This window comes from Rhipicephalus sanguineus, chromosome 4 (genome assembly GCF_013339695.2).
Source record: "Rhipicephalus sanguineus isolate Rsan-2018 chromosome 4, BIME_Rsan_1.4, whole genome shotgun sequence".
Classification (NCBI taxonomy): Eukaryota; Metazoa; Arthropoda; class Arachnida; order Ixodida; family Ixodidae; genus Rhipicephalus; species Rhipicephalus sanguineus.
The window spans coordinates 53865642-53893127 of NC_051179.1; the positions used below are offsets into that span (position 1 = coordinate 53865642).

The following is a 27486-nucleotide window of genomic DNA, read 5'->3' on the forward strand; positions in this document are numbered from 1 at the left end:
AGCCCTCCACTACGGCGTCTCCCATAATTATGTCGCGGTTTAGGGACGTAAAAGCCCAACAGTTGTATTATTTTCAGCCTTCGTTGTCAACTCTATACGAACTGTGTTGCTCCGTCGTTGGCGGAACCTTATCCATAACCGTATGGCTTACGGTGGTGCGGCGACGGCTTCCCTTATCACTACCAGCGGCCGTTCCTTATCAGTTGAGTCGACCTCAAAACTACGATTGTCCATTGTGTAGTAACAAGGAACAAATACGCTTACAGGAATTTTTGTCAATGTATAACCCCCACTAAATACTCTTATCGCGGAATCGAGTATACGCAAGAGAAGAGCATTTATGCCTTGACAGCTGAGAGTGTTTGGCTTGCACGCGCAACACAAATATTCCATTGATTGTCGCTTATAACGACATAAGACGCTTCGATTTGCGCTGTGACACTCTTTTGCTGTGTAACTTGTTTTGAGTATATCTGTTGTTTTTATTAATGTCCAACTATTCCTAACATTCTTGCACGTGCGAAGTTTCCTATTGTACACATGATGTTTAGTATTTACTAATGTATATTGTTGTTCACTGTTCTCTATTGTTAAAGTTGTTTGTTCACATTATTATTTTCGGACAAAAGGCCTTAGTCAGACGTAAATAACGCCTTTAGCCTTGTTCTGCTTGGTTTGATTTTTTTTACTTTTTTTTTTACTGTGACAAAAGAATTAGTGTAAACTTCAGCTTCAATACACTTTTTCGACTCCTTGCTTCGTCGTAGAATTCGGCAGCGGTCACACCACTTTAAGATGCAGGCTTTTTTTTTTTTTTGATGTCACAAAATGCACCCCACGCATCACAAGCAAAGAAGACAGGCCCGAGTGAACTTTCTACGGCGAAATCACAGCCATAATTCGGACGCCAGATATACAGATGCAGCCAAATATCGCGACGGAAACGCCTACGCTTAGAACGTCGTAGATCCTCGGAACGTAGAGCTCGCATCTGCCACAGTTCACGCCCGAAGCCCAGAAACTGCAGAAGAGGCGGCAATCGCATTAGCAACCACCACGTGCTTGGATGCAGCTGTCGTCTTCACAGATTCGCAAGCAGCCATGCGAAGCTACACCAAAAGTCGTGTGAGGCTGTACAAGCACTCAAGATATTGAAGCGCCGAAGCACTCCGATGCCGTACACCTGTGTGACCTGTGTGCACTCGTACCGGTGTAATGCAAAGCTTGCATTTCGTACTCATACACAAAGGTTTCATAGCAATGGAGACGTTTTGCTGCTTATTTAAGCGGCACCTTCTTTATCGTGGAACATAAAGCAAAAAGAGCGCCCACTCCGCGTATCAGCGAAGTCATCATGTAAATACGTGCGGTAGTAGCGTGCTGTCGTTGTGAATGTGGTGTCCAGATGATCCAAATCCGATAAACACCGACTGTTGCAGTCGCCTCCTAACGTCGAGGTACTTTTTCGTAAAAGAAGAGAAAACCTTTAAATGTACACACACACACACACACACACACACACACACACACACACACACACACACACACACACACACACCACACACACACACACACACACACACACACACACACACACACACACACACACACACACACACACACACACACACACACACACACACACACACACACACACAAAATCACGAAATAAGAAGAGGCTACATACAGGATCTACGTATACCATGCGCAATGTCTACATAATTTTGAGCGATATCCTAAGTAGCTGAACGTGTTCGCTGGTCAAGTGCCACGGCTTATCTTTTGGGTTGGTGATATAAGGGAAATCGATGGAAGTTAACCAGGCTGACCCCGGTTGGCTACCACGCAACGGGAGAAGGGTACTCAAAGATAAAGAGGGGGAGAGAAGTTCGTATTTCGTGCTGATACACGTACACCAAGGATTGTGCAGCGTCCAGTCAGTCACAAGCGTTCGCACATAGGTTGGTCCATCTCAAGAACGCTTTCATATAGCCTCGTACATTGCAGATGCCCGAGGCCATGTTTCCAAAATCTCCTCTGTCATCTAAATGGCTTTCAATGCCGCCCTAAGCTTCTGGTCATCGTATGCAGGACAGTCACACAGGAGATATCATCTATTGAAAGGCGGATTGACACTAACAGTACGAAAATTTCGAAACTTACAAGGCGATGGACCACGCAGTGCTGAACTGCCACCCGCTCCTTTGCTGCACAGAGCATTGCTTTTTGGACCGCGCAACATCCCGAAGCACAAGTTGCGCGTCTACAAAATGCATTGTCAGCTGCTGCCGTATCTCTATGTGAAAGAGTGGCACTGTATGTGCCTATACATATGCACAATGTCTCTACAAACTGTGTGAAACGCCCACGTATACATAGATATGCTCTTATGGTGTTCGTTCTTTTTTTTTTCTCAGCTCTTTTGTAGATCGTTCTTTTATTCAGTTTCCATAGCCCGGCACGGAGGTTGACCGGATGTATTCCTTGGTTAAACCCCTTTTCTTTCCTTAACTGTTATCTCTTGTTCTTGGCATACGTGTTATATCTTGGGGATTGGTGCCTCATAAACGGGGCAACTCTCTGGATGTATTTATACATCTCCAGCTTTACATGCTCAATTGCGCTTCGCTCTCTCTCTCTCTTCCCCCTCTCTCCCTCTTTGAGGGGGATATTTGGCAAATAAGTTTTTAATTGGAAGCAGTATACGCTTCCTTAAACACCCTTCTCTGCAAAGGCATGTACACTAAACATATTTTATTATGACTATTAATTTGTAGTAATTACTTACTTAAGGTTATAACGGGTAGGATATCGTGCTGTATTGACAACTCTTTTCATAAACAGGCACCCGCCTAGGTAGCTTAGCGCGTAAAATGTCGCGCTGTTAACCTCAAGGGCACGGATTCAATTCCCGGCCACGGCAGCCGCATTTCGATGGGGGCGAAACTGAAAGAACACCCGTGTGCTTAGATTTAGGTGGACGTTAAAGAACCCAAGGTGTTGAAATTAATCTGGAATCCCTCCAACGGCGTACCTCATAACCACATTGTGGTTTTTTCGCGTAAAAACCGAGCAATTATTGTTAGTATTATCTTGTAAACAGACACTTCCTGTCTACGTCTTAGCTGGTGCACAGCCTGCCATGCTTGCATGGGTACAACGTTCTGTTTACTGACTGCGCGATTTATGCGTACATGCAACAAGCCGAGTACGGGGAATGGTTGCAGTGTCGCTTCCCCTCGCACGTAATCAACAACCCCCGAAGTTCTCTCGTAACACTGAGATCCTCTTAGCCAACCACATAATTTATTCCTCGGGCACACGCACGCCGTATTCTCCAAAAAGGTCGCGTCGGTCTCCGGCACGCAACGTAACACGATAAACAACGTCTAACTCCGCCACTCCGACGCCGCCAAACCATCCATCTCTTAAAAAGATCCTGTCAGCTTCGTACGGCGACGAATCGGTCAAAGCACGCAAATAAGCTGATATCGCAACAAGAGATAACGCGTCGTCTACGCACCCATTTCCCTACGCATATCTTGGAGCCGCGGCACTCTATTTTCATTCTAGCGTAACGGGATCGCGTTGCGCGCTGTATTGGAGTACAGCGAGAAAGCACACGTGTTACGAATTTGAGATGTGTACGGCTGACACACTCTCCGGGTTGTATTTTGTAAGCGCGTACGTTACAGGCTTTCGCAAACGCCGCTTAATGACTTCTTGGATGCTCGGCTTGAGAAATCCAATCGGATGACCGCGTGAATTAAAACAAGTCAGGATGGGGTTATCAGTTAACGCTCCAATATACACGCGTGCAGAAAAAAGCACGACTGTACGAGCGGTCAAGGACGGAGCGTCTGAAAGGCGCGCCTTCGTTGCGCCGAGACGTGGCTGCCACAAAACAAACGGTGCAAGAAAGAAAAGCGGGCTATCAGCTAAATACGAAACCGCGGGCGAAGGCCGAGCCTCCATAGAGTCGCGGAGATGTCAAGTGGCTGAATTAAGCGCCACTCACAGTAAACGCCCCGAAGATAGCCTAGCTGCTGCCCTCGCGAAGCCAAAACAAATCCCCCCCCCCTCTCCCATTCCTTTCATTCAGTCTCTACTCTTTCTTCATTCCAGAGCGCAAAGTCTCGACTGTCTTGTCGGTCAGTGTGCTTTGTCTCCAGCCGCCACGCTCGCTCGTTCATCTATGAGTGACAGACAACTAAGTCAAAAAAACTATAGCCGAGACTTCGAGGGGCGACGGAGCAAACGGAAAAGATAAGAAGCAAAGCATAATCTTTGAGGAAGGGAGAGAGGCAGGAAACAAGGCAGTAAGTTAAAGGGAAGGGTGTATTCGAAGCACCCACGTGGTCTTTAAAGCGTTGGGCGCCGGGTAAGCGCGCGACAGCGGGGGGTTATTTTAATCGCCCCGTCGTTACTCGGAGAAGCGGCATTGTTGGGAGTGAAGCGGCACTTGGCTGACGAACAGGGACGCTGTCGCATCGTCAACATTTGGTGTAGCTCACGCAGTTGTTGTGTCTGAGAGCACTTGCTGCGTTGAACGCGTCATATACGAAGATACTCCGGTGAGAAGCAGCGGCGATGGCGGACAAGACCAAGGAAAAAATCTACAGGGTGAGACAAATTATGGCATGTCCGTCACAAAAGCTTTCTTTCTCTGCTTCTTCTTTTCGGTGATAGTGTTTTTTTTTTCTTACGGCCCTGAGTTGGCCCGGAACTAATGGTTGCCTGCCCACATGCGCGAGCATGTGCCGGTGGCCAGTTACCTTGGCATCTTTTCTAATGGAGATGGCAACTGCGATAAACGCGTTAACGACAGGGTGCTTGTTGTTCAGACGCAAGCTTAAATCACAGTTCGCGTAGGAACTTTCCTTCTTAAGCATTTGCGTACACTTCTTTCAAGACAAATAAGACATCGATTCCCTGCCGATACCCTAAGCTTTTTTTTTTTTTTACTGCTAATTCTGACTAACACTTTCAAAATTACAGAAAGAAGCCTCCAATTAATGCAGATAAAATTAACCAAATGGCTTTTTCAGACTTGTACAGCTAAGGTAGAGGCGAATGCCTTAACACAGGCTGCAGTTGTGGCTTTCATATAATGATCATCAAGATGAAACTCAAGACAATGCCAATATAAATATTTAGAATAAAGCATAACTCTTAACAATAGAGAAGGGGTAAGGGAGGTTGTTCAAGCGGTTAGGTTCGACTTCGTTTAATGCGCAACTTTGGGCTTCCTATGTAGATGAAGAAGTTGCTGACTCTAAGTGCAGTCAGGCTGCAAGGGTAAACTACGTTCGCTCGTGAATTCCAGAACACGTTATTCGCACGGAATGTACAAGAGCAAGCGCTATTTATTTTCTTTCGTGTCTCACGAATGCACACAGTGCAGAAAACGTAGTCTAATAAGTTGAGTCTGAAAGAAAAATACTTTCACATAGGTTAAGCAATTCAACGTACGGAAACGCAAGTGAAGCTGCATAAGACAAACTATATAGGAAGGACGTCCTACAATGCGTCACCAACTTATGCGCAGGATGCATTATCAGCTTCAAGGCAAATGTAGATCCCATAAATTTCCCGTATCTTTACGTAACATGCTGTAGACGGCGTGGCTTGGAGTGCGACATGCCCTGGCGAACACTATGCCTTGAAGCGCAAATTTTCTACAAATTTCACTGAAAAGAGGCATACAGAGTACTTGAGCTAGAGTATCATTTTTCACAAATTGGCGCTCGGGGTGTTCGACAGACGTCATACATTATCCTCCATTGTTCATTCTTTAGTGCCGAAATTCTTGTTGAATTCAACCTTGGAGGCAGTCATGAACAAAGAATGAGCGCGCGTAGCAATTAATTTATCAACATTCGATCGGTGAACGTCCTATAAAGAACTTCATTATCCGCTTCCTACACTTTGGTTGGCCATAACGATATATCTGATGCATTATCTCTTACATTTTATTGTTATCCAAAGTGACAGAGGAAAAAGAAGAAAGATAAGATGAAAGAGAATAGGGCGACACACACGCGCGCGCTTTACTTGTTATTTTTATTGGGACATCAATTATAGGTACACTGCAAGAGGAAGTTTGCCGACGGCGTCGTCGTCACCGTAGTGGTACGTGCGAGGTCCAAATCCGAAACTATTCTACAACACCCAGCGGGTGGTACGACTTGAAATCATTTTTTTATTGCGGTAGTAACTATATGGACACTCGAGATGCATTTTTGCGGTCGCCGTCGCCGTCGTGTTCCGTATAACGCCCAAATCGATGACATCGTCCCACCCGTCGTATGTTCAACGTGCGAGTGAAAGCTTGCAAAAGCTGCCAACGGGCGCGGTGCAAGCAAAGATGAAATGCGCCTGGCCACCTTCGTCGGGCGAAGGAGCATGAACGCGTGCCGGTGTGGAGGGGGGGGGGGCTGCGTCGCTCGGGCAGCAACTGCAAACCGTGATCAGATTAACACAAATCAACAGATTAACACAGATTAACTGACGGCCCGTACCTTTGTTATGTGCTGTGCTCTCACTGCTTACTTCGCGTTGAAGCGACGAACGGTTGTTTCGCTCGCTGTAGCGACCGTATGCCTTTACGCCAGTGTTTGCTAGAATTACACCAGACTGGCTCCTATAAATAAGTTAGTATGTTATCGTTTTTAACATGTGTCAGACTGGCACGCAGTCTGCGCAGTGATTCCCGGAACTTAGAATAAGACAAGCAGCAGACTCACCATATGAATTTGCCTCGTACGGGCTTGGCCGTTTCATGCCCGGCGGAAAACGAAACCTGTGGTGCCACCCTCTCGTGTTTGTATATTTCTGTGTCATGAGAACCCTGGGCCGTGTCATCTTGAATGCACTGAATCTATTAAGATGAGGAAGCATGTAGACTGGGTCAGTCCCCCGAGAAGACAGGTCAGACTCGTGTGATCCTTTGTATACATTCCGAAATTTTTATCTACACGCTCAGAGGCCCATCTCGATCACCAATAACAAATGATATTATCAGTCTTGCGTGCATCTTATTCACTTAGCTTTAAACGATTACTTCTAACCTACCACAAGGGGAGTGTCATGCTGATATCCGCGATAATAAACCTATTGCGCGCAAACATTCACAAAGCCTTTCCTTCGTGAATGCTGTTTTCTATCGGCCGACTACGTTCATAAATGTAGCCGATATCACTATCACCCCATTGTTTTTGCGAAGAGCTCATTGCCTCGTATCTGCTCATACGAGTAGTTATAGCGTAAAAAGTCTTTTTTTTATGAATCCGGGCCCGAATGCCAACGACATGTTTGCTGCTTCCACATGTGCCAATCTCAACGCAGTTTTATAAAAGGCATTTCCTGTTTACCTCTGTCTATATACAGTGAAACCTCGGTGATACGAATCTCACGGGACCAGCAAAAATATTCGTATCATCCGAAATTCGTATCACCAGAAAGCATGGAAAATTAGCATGCGACAAAAGAAAGCTGGCGTACATTTTCATTTATTGTTTTTCAGGGCCGCAGCAACGTCAGGAAGAACTCTGAATGATTGTCAGTTTAGCTTTTAGATGTCGGCAATCACACCAGCACTCGTAAATACACGGCTCGTAGGCGCGTATTTAACTAATGAACCAGGTGCGTTGTGACCCGCGACAGCAGTAGCCCCTTCCAAATTTTAGTATGCTTTTTCGCATGACACCAGAGTACTGCAGCGAAAGTGACAAAAGAAGCGCTTTGACGCGGTGGATCAGGGCCACAAAATTACAGAACCACGGTCCTGCCTTATGACTTTGTTATCGAGGAGGTGTTGGGGATGTTTTTTGGGGAGATTTACGGCCGGACCCACACAAGTGCGACCTCAACGGTCGCGCATGTTGACGTTGTGAGGCCTGACTCGTTCGCCATTACCGTCCTCGCCTCCTTTCAGTCCTCGTCCACCTTTCATAGAATGTCTGATGCACGAGGCAGGCGCGCATAAACACAGTACAACGACAGCAGCCCGCGTCGATACGTTAGAAAAAAAGAAAAAGCATGGCGCTAATGTCCTCTGTAAGCTAAACGCGAAGGCACACGGAGGCACATAAGAGCCTCAAAGATTCGCGTAAACAGTCTCGGAGGCCGTGACGTGTCTCTGAAGGTTTATTCTGACCGTAAGAAAAGTGTTTTTCTTACACCGTGATTCTGACGATTTGGCGGTGCGGCGCGCACGCCCACGCTTGCGTTCCCGCGCTCGCACGTGCTTGGCGCGTCTTCCGCGACAGCGCGGACAGCACCTCTTCGTACCTGGGCGGTAGCGTACGTTCGTATCAAACGTCGCTGGGTGAAAATCGGTTCGCAACAACCGCACTCCATTACATTGCAGGCCAATGAGCCTTGGCCGGGACCAAGAAAAAATTCGTATGACCCCGAAATTCTTATCAGCTGTGATCGTATCACCGAGGTTTCACTGTATAGCATTAAATCTACAGGGGGATCTGAGAACGCAGGTTTGATTTCTATCTACATACAGTTTCTATTAATTTCACTGTTGTGGTGCTAAAACAGGCCAGTCCTTGTCTATGCAAACATTTGAGAGCGTTCATCCTCGTCTTCTTGGATGTTTATACATCGAGAGGCGCCGCGGTGGAACTATTCTTTGGACGTGCACCAATCTGCATTCTGTTCCCGCAGCTGCTTCTGGATGGCGGCCAGGGCACAGCCGCTCGGGCGTTACTCTGTCGTCCTCCCAACGTCTTAGCCTCGCGCTCGGCATGCGGCGAAAACAAGCAAAAAAATCGGTGTCGAGTTAACGTTTTGTCCCCGCGCCAACTCGAAAGGGCTCGTACGACTATGCTCAAAACACTTCGCTTTTTCAACCGTGCAGTGCTTTCTGCAGTCGAAAAGAAAACCCACGAGGTTTGTGTGTGCACGAGTGAGCTGCCAGCGAAAGGTGATAGCATCATCAGTTTGTAAGACATGATAATGTCACGCTCCCTGTCTTAAAAAGCAAGAGCGGGGAACAAAACGCGGCACAACAGCAGCATGACGGGATTCCCGTCTCTTGGTTTGGCAACCAGTATGCAGCATATGAATAGAATTGTTGGTTACAAAGCTACAATACATTCTACACTCATCTCTGTCGACATCCATGCATATCAAACGTCGATACATATTACCGTCTATACGTGTGCACATACATATTCGCATCTATTCATATTATAATCTACACACACCTACATCCACATCTACGCATATAAAACATTATACATACTACGGTCCGTAGATGTACATATACATAGCCGCATCTATTAACATAAACATCTACACATGGACACAGGTACACATCTATTCATATACAGCATTTGCACTTATTTACATCTATACATGTGGATGCGCACAGAAATAGGAATAAAAAACGCAGTTCTGCTCACGCATAGAAACCTTATCAATGCAGAAATGATAACGATGAGTTACGTGAGTTATTCCGAGTGCTGATAAGGTTTTAGTAAGAAATATTGGCATTGTTCAGAGGAACAAAAAGAAAGCAAAGAACAATAAAGGAGGTTGTACCGGACGCAAGTACACAATCGCAACGCTGCCGCGCACGTGTTGATGTCGTCCCTCTAGGTTCCACTGAAACATTCTAACGAACAATACTCCATCTACTTTTTAGTCAATGGCCTTTTATACGCTTATCGGTGTCATGTTCTTATACTCCTTAATGCTCAGCGTGGACGACGCGTGAGGCGTTCCCTAGCAAATATTAAAAGTTACGCGGTGGCAACTGCGATCTTCCTCCTAAGGCACGTCGCGTCTCGTGAAAAACGCGCCTGTACATCTGGTCGACCAGTCGGTAAGAGGAATTGAACCCGTGTCTACCAGGAGCTTCCGTCATTTGCATCCAGATCATCAGTTCCCACTGCGCTCTCCGGCCAACGGAATTTCCGTAGGCAGAGTGGTCATGCGTAAACATCGCATTCGGTTTGAGCATGCGTTCCGTGTTGACATCCCAGGTATCGAAGCTCATATTGCTGCCAATGTCCACGTGTCCGACGTTGGCCAACATGGCGAGGTGTCCGCTCACGTAGGTGTCGTCCATCTGATAACCATTGACAAATTTCGAGGCTCTGTACAGCTTCTTCATCGTGTCCGTCGTCATGATCATGGCGCGACCGCAACAGTAGTGCGGGTAGAAGTCCATGGGGAGGTCGTCCACCGGGATGCAGTGCTTGTCGCGGGCATCTCGTGATACTCTAGCGTACTTCCACACAAGACAAGAGATCGATCCGTTCTCCAGTGGTAGTTTCTCGTCCAGGTATCGCCGAAGCTCGAATGGTTGCACGCCGACGTCATGGTCGATCTTGACGATGTTCCGCACCTTGGGGCAGTACTGGGTCACCCACCGCATGCCGCGGACGAACTTGTTGATGATGGTGGAGAAGTTGTCGGGGTGAGGGAATATCACGACGTCACCGGTGAACTTGGCCTCGAGCTTCGTCCAGAGGTTCACCAAGGGGTCCACGTGTTGTCCGATGAAGAAGACGCCCGTCCAGTTGAAAGCAGCTCGCGCGGCCTCTTCGAACAGTGTGGCGCGCAGGTTTATGCGATTTTCCCAGTGGCTGGGCCCAGCGTGAACGAAGAACAGGGTGTCCACTGGTTGACTGCAGAGCTGGCGGACCGCCCAGCCGCCAGTGTGCCAGTCCTTGTTCGGTCCATGCACGTCCCGTGAGTCGATCTTGTGCGGGCACTCATTAGCTCGCGCGACTCGGAAGGCAGCCTGCGGTGCGTCGCGTTCGTCATGCTGTACTATCGGTGAGATTGAAGGCGGTGCTGCTATAGCGTTAGCAAGCTTCTCTAAATGGATCGTTGAGACGACGGAGAGCAACGATATTGCTGCGATAAGGAAGAATTTCTTGTTGTTGTCGCAGCTCTGAGGAAATGTCGCCATGACGAGCCTTCGCGAAGTTTCTTCTTTTTCCTCAGTAATGGTGGATCATACCCAGTGCAAGGGATTGGTCGAGAAGTGGGTGGATTTGATTGATTGAAATAACTTTAATGAGGTCCTGCGGGACAAACTAATCGCGATGATGTGTTTAAAACATCATCACGATTAGGGTGACGGTGAATTAGTCGACAACTCGGGTGGGACTGAGAAGAAAAAGAAGATGGCTTTAACTTTCGAGTCGTCTTGGGAAAATGCAAAAGTGGCCGAGAGATTTTTATTGCTTCGCTTCGCGTTGGATAGTAAACCGAATATTAAGGTATTGATGTGTCGGGATTTTTGTCGTCATCTGCATCTTAATGCCTGAAAGCATCACTGTCAAAAAAAATCACAGCATATCCACAGAGTGAATGATGATGAGTGGGCGAAGCTGCGGAGGTTCATCGGTAAACCGTGAATCTTCCGTGAATTCTGCCCAGTACATCATCACCGACGTGAGATCGGGCGCGTTTATACTAAAGGTTCGATTAGTTATGACGACTTGCAGCTCACTTTAATTTTACATGTACGCTGTGAATTTTCATTGTTTAGAAAACCATTGCTTTAGAAAACATCTGGCGTCTTTCGTTAAGCAGCTGGCGTCTTTTCGTTTTGCTTTAGAAACATCTGGCGTTCTTTCGTTTTGCTTTTAGAAAACATCTGGCGTCTTTCGTTGGTTTATTTCATCAGTCAACGGCGTTTTGAACGAAATTTTTATTGTTTAATCACGCACAGGAGAAATCTCACCAGGCACTACCTTGGAGGTAAACAACGGCTGCTAATGGGAATGAGAGACAGAAGAAGTCGGCTTTTAGCTAACACTTACACTTATACTAACGTTTCCTACTGGAACATGCCAATGGCTGCTAATGGGGAATGAGAGACAGAAGAATTCGGCTTTTAGTTAACGCGCACGCTGCGAATTTTTTATTGTTCAACAACGCACAGGAAAAATCTCCCACCGGCACCACCTTGGAGGTCAAGATCTGGTACTAGCGTTACGACTGGTTACGCACTACGACTACGAGGGACGAACGGGTGCCGCTTTAAGGTGCTTCGCCCCTAAAATGAGTGCAGATTACTAGTGGCGCAAGGATGGAACCAACTGCGGAGGTCGAATAGCGGAGGTCGAATAGCTAGGTCGAATAGCCAGGCCTAAGTATGACTAGGCTTGGCTATTCTTCTCCAATTTCGGTCGGTTCCCCACACTGCGCACGCGTTACGTGCTTTGACGGGAACATGTCACGTGACTAGTTTTTACGTGATTTTGCGTGACCTTACGGGATGCAGCGATGGCGTAGAAGTACAGCATCAGCCTCCCATGCAAGAGGTCCGTGGTTCGAACCCCGGTGTCGCACAATTCCCCACAAGATAAAAAAAATTGGGGAGGGGCGAAGCATGCAGGGAAGGGTGTTTCAGCTCTACTAACGTGAAACCTGTGGAGGGGGAGAAGCATGCAGTGTGCGCCGGTGTTTCCCACCGGCGCTCTCTCTCGCCACACGGCGAGTGCTCAGGCGGTGGCGCCCTCTCTTGCGCTCAAGGAAATGGTCAGGACACGACGATGCGCGCAAGAAAATGGGTCACGACGATGCACGCGGCGACAGCAGACGACGATGCACCGCCGACAAGCCGAGACCCTAAGGTGCTTCGCCCCTAAATACTGCGTGATAGTGGAATTGCGTAAAGAGGCCTGGTATGCGGCCTCACCGGCGACCACAGCCGGTAACGCACTTCATCACCAGAGAAGGACTGACCACCCTGGTGCAGTACTCGGCCACTGCCTCCCACATGAATAGATCAACCAATTAACCCTCGGCCCTCAGTCCCCAGCGGCTGCGAAGCAACTGACCACGCGGCGGCGGTCAGACCTGCGACGCAGCGGAGGGTGTTAAGAAGCCCTGGGTTATAGTGTAGTACACTATACCCTGGCTCCGGACAGGCCGGCATTGGAATTTGAACTTGGCAACGTCTAACGCTGGAACGTTATCTAGTGAGGTGAGTGGAGCTGTGCTATTCGAGGAACTAGAGGGTCTTAAATGGGATGTAATAGGGCTCAGTGAAGATATTGCAGTAAGGTAGAGAGGTGGGCGAGTTGGAACTGGTGCATATTGTAAAAACGTCAGCACAAACAAGACGGAACACAAGAAAGGAAGGACACAGTACGAGCGCAGTACGAGTGAAGATAGGACGACAGATGAGGCCTATACTCTGCTAAAGAACGTGCACGTCCTATGCTATCGTGGCTTAGTTGGCAGAAGAGAACTGGGGGTGGGGTTCCTTATCCATAAAAATATAGCTGGCAACATAGAGGAATACTATACCATTAGTGAGAGGGTGGCAAGTATTGGAATTAAACTTGAGGTGCGAGATGAAGGTGGTACAGGACTATGCGCCTGCATCCAGCCATGATGACCATTTTGTTGAACGCTTTTATGAAGACGTGGAATCAGCAATGAGTAAGGTAAAGACACAGTATACTGTACTGATGGGCGACTTTAATGCCAGGATAGGCAAGAAGCAGGCTGGAGACCAGGCAATGAGGGAATATGGCATCGGTTCTAGAAATGCCAGATGGGAGTCATTAGTATAGTAGTTCGCAGAACGCAATAAGTTACGGATCTTAATTAGGCTTGTGCGAATAGTAAATTTTAGGTTCGAAGCGAATTCGAAGCGAATAGTGATTTTGGTCAAATAATTTCGAATTGAATTCGAGTAGCATATATATCACATATTATAAAGAAATATAAGCATATTTTTCATAACCCAACCAACCTGCACAATGTTTTTTTTTATTGTAACACGGCATGTGCAAATGTCATTCTTTTTGGTTAAAAGGAAGTAGAAGCAACCTTGAATAAAAGCAGGATTTGGTTTTCGGTAGAATTCAAGTGATAATATGTAAAATATGTAAGCTTTAAAATTTACTATATTTATGGCATATAAGCCGGTATAACAAGCTTTTAAACTTTAAAAAATTATGAATCGATGTGAGGGTAATAGTAAAACCTCATTAGTTCGAACTCGGTTATTTCGAAGTCCCGCATAATTCGAAGGATTTCTGCGACCGAGTATTTTGCAATGTAAATTTCAGTGGATAATTTGAAGATGCGTTCAGTGCCAGTCCGGTTAATTCGAAAACTTTGGGTGCCATGTGCCAATTGCTGATCCCGATTTAGCCGCAAATTCGCAAAAACGATGGTCCTTAGGATCCACAATGCAATGCAATGTAGCGATACTAATGAGTGACAAGAGAAGCATCCCAGCCTCACTGCTGCCAGCGCAAGAAAAAAAAAAAGCGGTTTCGTGGTCAGCTAAAATGTGTGCCTGCGGAAAAGAAGGCGTGCTTCACTGCAACAGAGTGGTGACACGCGGGCGGCATGACGCATGCTTCTCGCAACGTCAGCGCATCATGATTTACCCATTCTCTCCGGGAAAATAAAGAAATTAATAAAGGACGGTCTGACGGAATTCGCAATGTATGCGAACCTCCGATTGGCGGTTGTTCCGGCAATTTGCGCACTTGCACTACTGGCGGAGTACTTGCCGGCAACTCCTACTTCGAAAACTTCAATGATCATCTTTTCCACCCAGAACACATCGCGGATTCCGTCACACTGGTCAATATTAAATTCTTTATTTCACCAGAGAGAATGGGCGAATGGTTGCATCATGACGCGCTGACGCTGCGTGGAGCACGTGACATGCTGCCCGCGTGTCACCACTGTGTTGCGGTGAAGCACGTCTTCTTTTCCGCAGGCGCGCATTTCAGTTGACCACAAGACCGTCTTTTAGATGCGATAATAATAATATCTGGGGTTTAACATCCCAAAACCACGATATGATTATGAGAGACGCCGTAGTGGAGGGCTCCGAAAATTTCGACCTCCTGGGGTTCTTTCACGTGCATCTAAATCCTAAACGCACGGGCCTCAAACATTTTCGCCTCCATCGAAACATTTTCGCCTCCATTGGCCGGGATTCGATCCCGTGGCTTTTAGATGCGAAGCATCTTATGAGCGAGCTTGATCCGGTGGCCTCCGCGCTCCACTGCGCAAGCGCCTACTCACCCTCCCACTCCCCTCCTTTACGCAGGTGTTCGGTCGCCTTCTCTCCTCTCCTCCCCCGCGCTGCAGCCGCAGCGCAGACTCTCCTTCCACGTGATGCAGCCGCGCCGCAGCCAAATACAGCCTGTAACCCACTCTCTCCTCTTCCTCCCCCATTTCATGTGTATATAGGCGCGTGCGCTAGGTCGGATTCTGTCATTCTCGCTTCGCTCCCGTTCAGATGAGTTGTAGCGTCAACGTCTGCGCCACTCGTTCACTCAGCGCTAACGGACAGCAACGCACAAACACAACGTAATGATAACACAAACACTAAATACAAACCTCACACACTAACGGAAACGCCGAGTGAACGTAACGGAAACTTGGTATGCGCCCCCAATGCTGCTTCGCATCCCCTCATGGTTCACTTGAGTGGGAGATGGTGTAATTTTTTTTTCTTGCGGTGGCAGCAGCGAGGCCCGCCGTTTCCCCGGTTTAGCGGCAAAAGTGGGATCGGGTATTGCTGGAAAACATAACCCTTGAAGCCGCAAACTAGCAGGCACAGCAAAGAGCCACCTCTGAATACGTCCAGTAATTCAAAGTTCCTTGCAACCCGCTTTTTGTATGTTTGGTTAATTCGAAAACCAGCTTAATTAGGAGGTTTTACTGTATGTTCATTTAACCTTGAAGTGGGGCTTCGCGGCAGTGCGAATTGTTTCCGGAAAGATGTATTCACGGTATATTATCCCTCTATTGCAGTGAAACTACCTTTACAGGGGGGTTACAAGCGGACTAATATACACCTATTCGTTCGTTTCGAATACTTCGAAATTTCCAATTATTTAAATTCAAATCGAAGCGAATTTGAATACTGTATTATTCGTTAGAATATTCGAAGTGCTCGAATATTCGCACAGGCCTAATCTTAATACCTTCTACCGAAAATGGGCGAACCGCAAGTGGACGTAGACGAGCCCTAATGGCGAAACTAAGACTTGTGCACACCCGGGCATCGTACAGGATGTGGAAGTGGTTGGAAAGATACGATGCAGTGACCATAGAATGGTAAGGTCTCGAATTCGTGTAGACTTGAGGAAGTAACGGCAAAAACTGATACGCAAGAAGCCAATTAATGAGCTAGCGCTGAGAGGGAAAGTACAGGAATTCAGGGTCTCTCTTCAGAACAGATACTCGGCGCTTACCGAGGAAACCGACCTTAGCGTTGACGTGATAAGTGATAACCTGACGAGTATCATTAAGGAATGCGCAGTGGAAGTCGGAGGAATGTACAGTCATTAGACAAAACACTGGCAAGCTTGCTCAGGAGAAAAAAAAACTCATTAAGAAACGTCAGTTAAAGAAAACCTCAAGAACAACAGACAAAAGAGAACTGGCAGAGCTTTCGTAGTTAATAAATAGACGTAAGGTAGCCGACATAAGAAGGTATAACATGGAGAGAATCGAACATGCTCTAAAGAAGCCTCAAAGCGTTGAAGAGAAAACTGGGCACAGGCAAGAATCAGATGTATGCACTAAGGAACAAGGAAGGCAAAATAACTAACAATACGGATAGGATAGTTAAAGTAGCTGAGGAATTTTACGGAGATCTGTACAGTAGCTGGGACAACCAGGACGATAATGTAAGAAGCAGTAGTAGCCCAGAAGAAGTGGGCATCCCACCACTAACGACAGGGGTAGTAAGGGAAGCCCTGGAGGGAATGCAGAGACGCAAAGCTGCTGGTGAGGATCAGGTAACGTCAGATCTGTTGAAAGACGGTGGACAGATCGTGTTTGAAAAACTGGCCACCCTGTTTACGAAGGGTCTCTTGACGGTGAGGGTACCAGAATCTTGTAAGAATGCTATCATCATCTTAAACCATAAGAAAGGGGACGTCAAGGACTTGAAAAATTACAGGCCGATCAGCTTGCTGTCCGTTCTGTACAAGCTATTTATAATAATAACTATTACAATTAAGACATTAAAATTCAATCAACCAAAGGACCAAGCAGGATTTCGTACAGGCTATTCAACAATACACCATATTCATACTATCAATCAGGTGATATAGAAATGCGCTAAGAACAACCAACCCCTATATATAGCGTTCATAGATTACGAGAAGGCATTTAATTCGGTTGAAGTATCAGCAGTCATGCAGGCAGTGCGGAATCATGGCATCGACGAAGCATATATAAACATACTGGAAGAAACCTAAAGCGGATCCACACCCACCATAGTCCTCCATAAAGAAAGCGACAGTATCCCAATAAAGAAGGGTGTAAGGCAGGGAGGCACGACCTCCCCAGTGCTATTCACCGCGTGCTTACAGGAAGTTTTCAGGGCCCTTGATAGGGAAGAGTTAGGGGTACGAGTTAATGGAGAGTACGTTAGTAACCTGCGATTCGCTGATGACATCGCATTGACGAGTAACTCAGGGGAATAATTGCAGCTCATTTTTACTGAATTGGACAAAGAAAGCAGAAGGGTAGGTCTGAAAATTAATATGAAGAAAACTAAAGCCATGTGCAACAGTCTCGGAAGAGAACATCGCTTTGCGATGGGTAGCGAGGCACTGGAAGTTGTAAAGGAATACGTCTACTTAGGACAGGTAGTGACCGCGGAGTCGAACCATGAGACTGAAGTAACTAGAAGAATAAGAAGATGGAGCACATTCGGCAAGCATTCTCAAATCATGAGTGGTAGTTTACCACTATCACTCAAGAGGAAGATACATAATCTTACCGGTACTTACCTACGGAGCAGAAACCTGGAGGCTTACAAAGAGGGTTCAACTTAAACTGAAGACGACGCAGTGAGCAATGGGATGTTAGGGACATCATAGGCGAAATCAAGAAGAAGAGATGGACACGGGCAAGGCGCGTAGCGCGGAGGCTAGATAACCGCTGGTCATTTTAGGGTAACTGAGTGCATTCCAAGTGTAGGCGAACGCGCGAGGGGGAGACAGAAAGTTAGGTGGGCAGATGAGATTAAGAAGTTTGCAGGTACAACGTGGCAGCAGCAAGCAGAGGACCGGGTTGATTGGCGGAACGTGGAAGAGGCCTTTGCCCTGCAGTGGGCGTTGTCAGGCTGATGATGATGCTGACGATGACGTCTAACCTGCCGCACCATAAAGACGTCATTCGATCTCCTTTGTGTCACATGTGCTCGCAAGTGACTAGAAGGGAATACTACAAATGCCAACTATGCTCACGGGAATTGGTACACGCGTCTCAGATAATTACGACGCCTGAGTGAATTGTGGCCTTGTAATCGACACAGGCTTGCGTGGCCATATGCGACATGCAGAGTTTCACAAGAGTCAGGCATAAGAACTTCGTTCGGGGTATGTCATGCCCCTTGATAATTACCTGCGTCATCGTGTTCCACCCTTTAAGATGTCTATCAAAAATACAGTAAGCTGCTTCACGATCTCGGATGTCAAAATTTCCTGGCTGCTGAAGCCTGTCAGGAGGCTTGTTCGCCCACTTTAAGTTCACACATTTAAAATAATGCGTATGTTTGACAGCGCATTAAAGTAAACGCTGTCGCCCGCGAGCGAGATTGTTAGGTGGTTATAATCGGGCCGCAAGGAAACGCATCGGCGAGCTTAAACATCATATAGTCATGGTGCTACCAGGGGTCGACAGCAACTTTGTGGTACGCCGCAACAACACAACAGCGACGACGACGACGACGATAAAAGTACTAATAGATGGCTTGCACTGACGTCACTGAAACCGCCATGTTGGTGTACCAGCACGCTATGATGCTGCGTCCGTGCCGACACGTGCAAGCTATCTTCACTGATATTAGTACTAGTAATAATTACAGCAAAAACAAAAACAATATGAATGACAACAACAAGAATAACAACCGGGAGACCTGGGTGTGCGCCCTATATCATGCAGCGCTGGGCAGTATCAAAGATACATGTACATTTGACACTAGCTTAGATACAATTTGGGTATCTTGTATCTGTATCGTGACACGCCTCGCAAAACGACTATCTGTAGCTGTATTTTCGATACATTTCATTTTGTATCGTGTATCTTAAGATACAAGATACTGCTATAGAAACACGCGGTGCGAAACAATAAACGTCAGCTGAACTCCGCTGCTCAAGCTGATACTGCTGCCGCTGAGCCACCTGAATCAAACTAACGACAGTAAAATTCGTTTAACTTTCCGCCAGAGTGCTCCAGCGAGCACAGGCGATTGGGTCTAGGCGTCCCTATTGGAGGAGCAGAGTCACGTGATGGCACTCGAGTCATCTCGACAATACAGGCGCGCGAACGTCTACGCGCAGTCGACCTTTTGTTTTATCGATGTTTTCTTTCTTTTTAGTTGTGTCGTTGCTATGCGACTTGTTCATAGCCACTTTGCTGTGCTTTGCACTCCAATTCGCGCGCCGTCTGTCGCTAAAATTCTGATGTCGCCATAGTGTCGTTAACGAGGTTTGTCTTGCGTGGTGCTTCGTTGCGAAATCTCAAGAACACAAGAATGCGGTTTCTTTGCGTCTCGCGGCTTTCACACATCAGCGATTTGAGAGATCTCGTGGATGTAGGCTTTACTTACATACGATGAGGTTGACTTACATGCAAATGAGATTTTGACAACTATCGCACCACCGCTGCCGATGCTATAGATACAACAGAACAAGCGTTTACGTAACGTAAGATATGCTGGTATGCTGTATACGTTTTTCTTCTCCCTGCCAAATAATTCAAGAAGTTCTTTTAATCATAATCTGATTGTTAGCATGAGGGCTCACTTTACATTACCTATAGACCTTTGTGTAGTTTTTGTCCGTTTGTTTGCTGCTGTAATATTTCTTTTGTAACCTGCTGCTAAAATATGTTCTCTCCTTTATTCTTATTTTCTAACTCTCTGCGTCACTGATCTACATTCTGTATGAGTTTACTGTTATGTCAAGGCGATGTTGAGGACAAACGTAACATAATCTGAGCGTGCCTAGAGTACAGAAACAAAAAAAATCTGCTTAAGACTTAGTAAACAGCGAAATTGAGTTTGCATTATAATAATGGAAATTATAAGACAAAATCTTAGAGATATTAGGAAGGGTATTTGATAAACATAATATCAATTACTCAGTTCTTCTCATGAGCGTCCCCATGAGCCATTTTATGCTATTTTCCATAGACACTGAGTTTTCTATTACCTGAAACTTAACATCTAAGTTGGCGATACATCATGCTCTATTTCCATAGCTTTTAGGGATGCCGCCTGTATCGTGTTTATACAGGGTGTTTCACGTAACTGGAGTCAAATATTTGCAAAGAAGTGGTTAACCTCAACTGAATAAAACCAACGGCATCGGGTTCACCGTAATACGGCTCCCGCTAGGGTATTTTTATATTGCGCTTAATTTGTTAATTACCTAGCATCAATTATGCAACACTTCTGATATTCACTTTAGTGCCAAGTCCGTTTCGTTGCGTCGTGGATGGCATTTCAAAACAGCTGATCCAATTTTTTGTGGAAGCGTACATGCTGCGTAGTGATTTTTTCCGGTGTTTAAAGAAATCCGGAGAAAAATATGACCACGTTACTGCCCTCGTGCTCTACCGTACTGCAGCGCTATCAAACGGGCTTCGAGCGAAACAACCGGCGCGTGGACCGTGGCTAAATGAGAGGTCGCTGCTCTCGGCAACGGCTCCGCAGTGCGTCAACACTTCTGACGGCCGCACACGACAAACATGCCTAATCGTCCCTGAGAAGTGATAGGCTTAAGGTCTGCGCGCCGGTTGTTTCGCTCGAAGTACGTTTGAGAGCGCAGCAGCACGGTAGCGCATGAGCGCAGTCGCGTGGTTTTATTTTTGTTTGTTGCTGCTCTACTTATGTCGGGTGACGCGGTATTACGAAAACGGTAATACGCTTACGGCAAGGTAAGATTTTGCGGCGGTATTTGCGCCATCGTGCGGAGGCACCTTAATGATCGTTCTTCCAAGTAGATGGCAACCCGCTAGCTGATCGCCAAGTAGAGTAGCGACACCCATCAGTTACAAAAGCGTCAAGCAAAAACCACTGACAGCGCAGCGTACAAAGAGCTGTCATGTTAAGCAGCCAAACAAACCCCAATAAGTTGTTTCGGAATGAAACTAGTATGATTTAAGCAAGAAAGACACAACTTTCGGGATACAAGCAGATAGTTCATTAAAATTAAACAAAGTTGGTCGCAGTTAAGAAATTTTCAAGTAAGTACTTTTGTGCAAAGGCCTTTGCTGCTTCATTATATAGATCTTTAATAGCGAATTTGCAAATGAATTGAAGTATCTTAACATGCAATAGGGAAGTATCGTAGCTATGTACAATATCGGAATTATCTTGTATCTGTATCTCAAGTACTTCTTCCCCAAGTCTGTTGTATCGCGATACAATTTCAAGATATCTGTGCCCAGCCCTGCCTATATGTTTAGCGCGCTGCCCACAAAGGCATTCTGCGCTGGCGATTATATGTGATTATATTGCTACTGCGCTGGGTCCCAAGCCATGTTAAGATACCTGGCAATGAAAAAGCAGACAAATATGCTTCCTCAGCTGCTCACGAAACTGTTACAAAAACAAAAATTCTTTTTAAAGACAGCCACCGAACTATTCGTACAGCTTTGTTTGATAAATGGCAGCAGCAATGGGACTCGTGCACAAAATAATAAGCTTCACCTAGTAAAACCCGTAACTTGTTGAATGGAAGACCCGTCGTCACCGAGAACGGTTTGTTGAGGTCATTTTATGCCGACTCGGAATTGGGCCCACACACCTGACACACAACTACTTACTCGCAAAAGACGAACGACCAAACTGTGAAAAATGTCGATAACCCTTAACAGTTACGCACGTCCTAATCACATGTCCCCATACTGCTGCACATAGACGAAAATATTTCGGCCAACTATACAAACAACACACGCCTATCCACCCTGCTCTACTTCTTGGAGATGGTCTTCTCGTACCCTTGTCTGCTGTGCTGAAATTTGAAACATATTGTGACTTTTTAAACAAACGACATCATTTCGCCGTTCATTAGCTGTCACCTTGTGCCTGGCGCAGCATAGCCGCAGCTGCTATTGCACAAAAAAAATGAAGGAAAAAAAGAAAACAAACAAACAAACCGAAATAACCAATATTACTTCTGATATTTTTTTCTAATTTGTTTATTAATTCAATATCAATTTCATGACGCTGGGATAGCCGGCTCTAGCGCAGCCTATACATTCCCACGTTTTCACATCAAAATACTAAAATGCAACAACAACAAAAGTAACAACGCGCTCTCGTCCGCGCAGTTCGGGGAGCGTTTCTCCGGCACCAAGACGAAAAGCGGCGAGCCTCAGGACTACGAGGTCCTGCTGAAACAATGCCTGAAACGCCAGGAGCTCTTCGAGGATCATGAGTTTCCGTGCGTGCGGGAGACCGCCTGGGGCACCACGAAACCCGAGTTCAAGGTCGTCTGGAAGAGGCCCTGGGTAAACACTTCGCACTTTTCAACGTTGCGTCGGCACTGCTCTCGTCTTGGCAACCTTGCGCTTTAAATGACTCATTTATTGACTGATTTGTGAGATTTAAGCTGCCAGACTGAGCAACATCTTCTTTATAAGGGAAGCAGCGTGACCGAAGGTGTGTCGTTTCCGAGATTTCTAAAATAAAATCCCATAAAAACGTATAGGCAACACAGTAAAAACCGTCAGGGAAAATAAAGTTTATTCAACTCAAGTCAACCAAGGCTACGGGAGATGCCACAGCAGAATGCTCAGAGAGAGAGATAAAAGCGAAGGAAAGGCAGGGAGGTTAACCAGGTTGTACCCGGTTTGCTACCCTACACGGGGGGAGGGGGAAGGGGAGAAAAAAGAATAGACAAAATTTATGTTGAACAGTTGGAGCCATATCTATAGAACTATGCTATGCCAAGCGTATCACTTCTAGAACGTACTTAGCAGTTTTATGCATACCTAAAAATTTCTATTTCAGCGCGGTCAAATGAACTCAATCTCTAATATAGATTCTTTCTTTTTTCGGAACCCTGGAAGGCGTTAACAGCTATTCATAGTTCAGCAAACGAAATATTCATTAATAAGTTATTGTTCTAAATAGATATTTATATGATGGACATTTTATTGTTTCTTTTGTTTTAAGTGAACTGTCCATCACCCGTAGAAGAGATGAAAAAGCTTGTTCTAACTTTTCTTGATGTAGAAATGTGCTTGGACATTAAAATGTTTACGTGCGCCTAAATATACCTTGTAAAGGTTTCGGCATTCCGCACCCACTGGAATACGGTTTCCTCAGACAGGAATTGAACCCGCGACTTCGTGTTCAGCATTGAAAAGCCATGCAGCCACTGAACCTTTGAGGCGGTTGACAGGGACACTACCAAGGCAATAATTTCAAGGGGTCGCAGAAGGTAAATTTGGAAGTTGAACTGGAGATCGTTTCTCACAAACGCCTTCATAAACTTCTCACGTCAGCCGCCCTTAAGGTTTCTTTATATTTGAGCATTTTCTTTGCCACGAACAATTTCTTTAAAAATGACAGTATCACAAAGAAAGTGTGTATGTGTCTCTGTGTGGGGGAGGTTGCGTGGAGTTGAACAGCGAGGCTTTAGTTAAAACTTTCAGAATGCTTTGTGACTCCTTAATCAATATAGTTGCATGCCAGTGCCATTAAACATTTGCTAAATTGTCGTTTATTTTTCTTTTCAGGAGATCTGCGAGAACCCCGCCTTCCTAAATGAAAGTTTCAGTCGCTTCGATGTCGAACAAGGTGGACTCGGTAAGTAACGATGGGCGCTTGACGACGACCAAAGTATTTTCACGAAAGAAAATTAATAATTTTAGACAAACACATGCCTTGCAAAAACGGGCACTGTTAGCCCTAAACGAATTTCTAGAAGCGAGGGATACATTTTGAAATTATTGAGAAAACCTTTTAGGCAGATATTATGCACATAATTTGACCTGAACGTGTCGCGTTATGTGTCACTTCATGTGTAAACGTATTCTGTGTCCCCATGAGTGGACTTTGCCAATTTCAGTGTTGTTACGTGACTGGACGTCATGTGTAGTGATATTTTCATTGTATACGGTTCTCGTGTCACTGCATTTTATGTAAGCCATATTTTATGTGACTGGACTGTACTTTGTGTTGTTTTAAGTGCGAAGCACTTTAGGGGCCCGGCTTGTCATATCATGTGGCGTGGTCACACTCACAATCAAGTGGTCAATACATGACTTGTGTTTGGGCAAGTTGGTTCATACATGATACGGACATACGAGCGCTATGGGACGGGGACATAGACAAGAGGTACACAGGACAGGCGCTCAACTTTCAACTGAGGTTTATTGAGCAGACATGTAAAATTTATACAAGCAACCAGCTAGGGCGATAACAACTGTGAATCATCCACCCGATAACAAAAGTGCCAATACCTCACCAAAAAACCGCGTCATGGCCACGCACCACGCCGAATCAAGTACCTACCGCTCAAAGGCGTTAGAAAACGTCCGATATTGAAGACCGCGACACACTTGCATATGAAAAAAAATATATATATATATACCTGGAAAGACGCATGCGCACTCAAGAAACCTTAACATCAAAATCAAGCCTTAACATCGAAACCCAAAAGAAGCAGGCGCCATCAAAACTGAACAGGCCATCAACGAACCATCCTAGCAATGAGGAAACAAACTACCCCACCGTCGGACAAAAAAAGAAATGTGGTCTACAGAATCTGCACATATGCTCAACGGAACTCCTAAAAACCTGACCACGAGCCGCGTAAGTAAAATAAACAATTTTCCCCTAACGCCATAAAAACCAAAACAAAACTTGAACACATAAGATCCGCGTCAAAAACCATAAGAAAACAATAGGTCATTAACAATGCTTAAAAAACAAGGAGCTGCGTCAGAAAACAGTGGTAAACGAAGTTTAAAAAAACAAAACAAAACACTCAATCCTATAAACAAAGACAACAGCACAAAACATCTACGCCAAAGAATGGTAGCTTACAAATAACCTTCTAGGAAGGCGAGTTCCTTGTCACAGAGTGTGATAGAAGGTACACTGATACACTTATCACCAGACTTGTGAATGTGGTATGCTTCCACGATTTCCCTTTCTGTTCTGTCATGAGAACGCTTAAGGAAATCAGTGCGCGCAAACTCCGGGCTGCACCCACACCTTTTACAATGCTCCGAAAGGTGGCCACCAGCGTTATTCTTGATTGACAAACTATGCTCTCTCGCCCTTTCATTGAAACATCTCCCCGTTTGCCCTATGTACACTTTATCGCAGCTCAAAGGAACGCGGTACACAACGTTCGCCGCGCATGCGGTGAACTGAGTGGCATGCCGCTTGGAACACTGCATGCGACCACCCTTAGAAGTGAGAGAGCAAATTTTTGATAGTTTGCACGGCGCTGAAAACACAACATTGACATGGTACTTCGAGATAACTTTTTTCAAATTATGGGAAATGCGATGGATATAAGGAACAGCTAGAGTTTTCTGTATTTCGTCAGTCCCATTGTTAGTTGTACGAGTGCGCTTCATCTTCTGCAGAAGGGACTCACAAACACTGCTGACCAACCACGGTGGGAACTTAGCTGCTTTTAGACGGTCAACCTGGATTTCAAGCGCTTTTTTCATTTCATGTTGACAGGATTTTTCCAAAGCCGCTTTCACACATGTCGTGGCGATCCCCCTTTTGATAAGCTTGGAGTGGGCACTGTCAAACGGCAACAAACCTTTCTTGGACCTGGGATTATACATCCAGCATAAATGATCTGGCTTGAAGATAAGTTTTAAATCTAAAAATTGAATGGAGTTCCGCTCTACCGATTCCCAGGTGAACTTAAGACCCTCTGCAGATCTTTCGAATAGGTTCAATATGCCTGCAGTAATATTGTCAGGAACCGGTCCTTCTACGTCACTGAATATCAGCAGGTAATCATCCACATATCTGAATGCTTTAACAACCTGAAAATCGCCAAGTTTAGGTGCGATACGCTTGTTTACACAGGATAGAAAAATGTCGCACAAAACAGGTGCGACTGAAGACCCAATACATATTCCTGATTTTTGCACAAAATGTTGACCTTTAAAGCTAATAGCGGTCGACTCAAGGTAAAACTCGAGAATTGAAAGGAAGCTGTCACTGCTCACCCCCGTTGCGTTCTGGAATTCAATCTCACCGGTCCCGTCAATCACATCACGTAACGCACAGAACAGTCCCGCGTGAGGGATGGAATAAAACAGTTCCTCGACGTCCACGGACAGCCCGGTGGAGCCGGACACATCACTGAGACCTTTGATGATGTCAAGTGAACTTCGCACTAGGAAGGGGTCTTCTATCACCAGAGAACTCAGGTGCTCCTGTAAATACCGGCTCACAAGGCCTTGCCAGGATCCCTTTTCTGTGACGATCGTCCTAAGCGGACATTCCGGCTTGTGCGTTTTGCCTGTGAAGAAGGCTTCCAAGGCACTTGTTTCAGCCGGAATGTCCGCTTAGGACGATCGTCACAGAAAAGGGATCCTGGCAAGGCCTTGTGAGCCGGTATTTACAGGAGCACCTGAGTTCTCTGGTGATAGAAGACCCCTTCCTAGTGCGAAGTTCACTTGACATCATCAAAGGTCTCAGTGATGTGTCCGGCTCCACCGGGCTGTCCGTGGACGTCGAGGAACTGTTTTATTCCATCCCTCACGCGGGACTGTTCTGTGCGTTACGTGATGTGATTGACGGGACCGGTGAGATTGAATTCCAGAACGCAACGGGGGTGAGCAGTGACAGCTTCCTTTCAATTCTCGAGTTTTACCTTGAGTCGACCGCTATTAGCTTTAAAGGTCAACATTTTGTGCAAAAATCAGGAATATGTATTGGGTCTTCAGTCGCACCTGTTTTGTGCGACATTTTTCTATCCTGTGTAAACAAGCGTATCGCACCTAAACTTGGCGATTTTCAGGTTGTTAAAGCATTCAGATATGTGGATGATTACCTGCTGATATTCAGTGACGTAGAAGGACCGGTTCCTGACAATATTACTGCAGGCATATTGAACCTATTCGAAAGATCTGCAGAGGGTCTTAAGTTCACCTGGGAATCGGTAGAGCGGAACTCCATTCAATTTTTAGATTTAAAACTTATCTTCAAGCCAGATCATTTATGCTGGATGTATAATCCCAGGTCCAAGAAAGGTTTGTTGCCGTTTGACAGTGCCCACTCCAAGCTTATCAAAAGGGGGATCGCCACGACATGTGTGAAAGCGGCTTTGGAAAAATCCTGTCAACATGAAATGAAAAAAGCGCTTGAAATCCAGGTTGACCGTCTAAAAGCAGCTAAGTTCCCACCGTGGTTGGTCAGCAGTGTTTGTGAGTCCCTTCTGCAGAAGATGAAGCGCACTTGTACAACTAACAATGGGACTGACGAAATACAGAAAACTCTAGCTGTTCCTTATA

At 45.9% G+C, this 27486-nt stretch overlaps 1 protein-coding gene across 1 annotated transcript in view; it reads left to right on the plus strand.

Moving 5' to 3' along the window:
* Positions 1-4356: 4356 nt before the first annotated feature.
* The window catches only part of LOC119390005 (calpain-A), a 47348-nt gene continuing 24218 nt past the window's right edge, over positions 4357-27486 (plus strand). Inside the window, exons 1-3 of the mRNA XM_037657506.2 lie at positions 4357-4623; positions 22318-22497; positions 23731-23800. Of these exons, the coding sequence (XP_037513434.1) occupies positions 4591-4623; positions 22318-22497; positions 23731-23800 (283 nt within the window). The 5' untranslated portion in view covers positions 4357-4590. The remainder of the gene's footprint in view (positions 4624-22317; positions 22498-23730; positions 23801-27486) is intronic.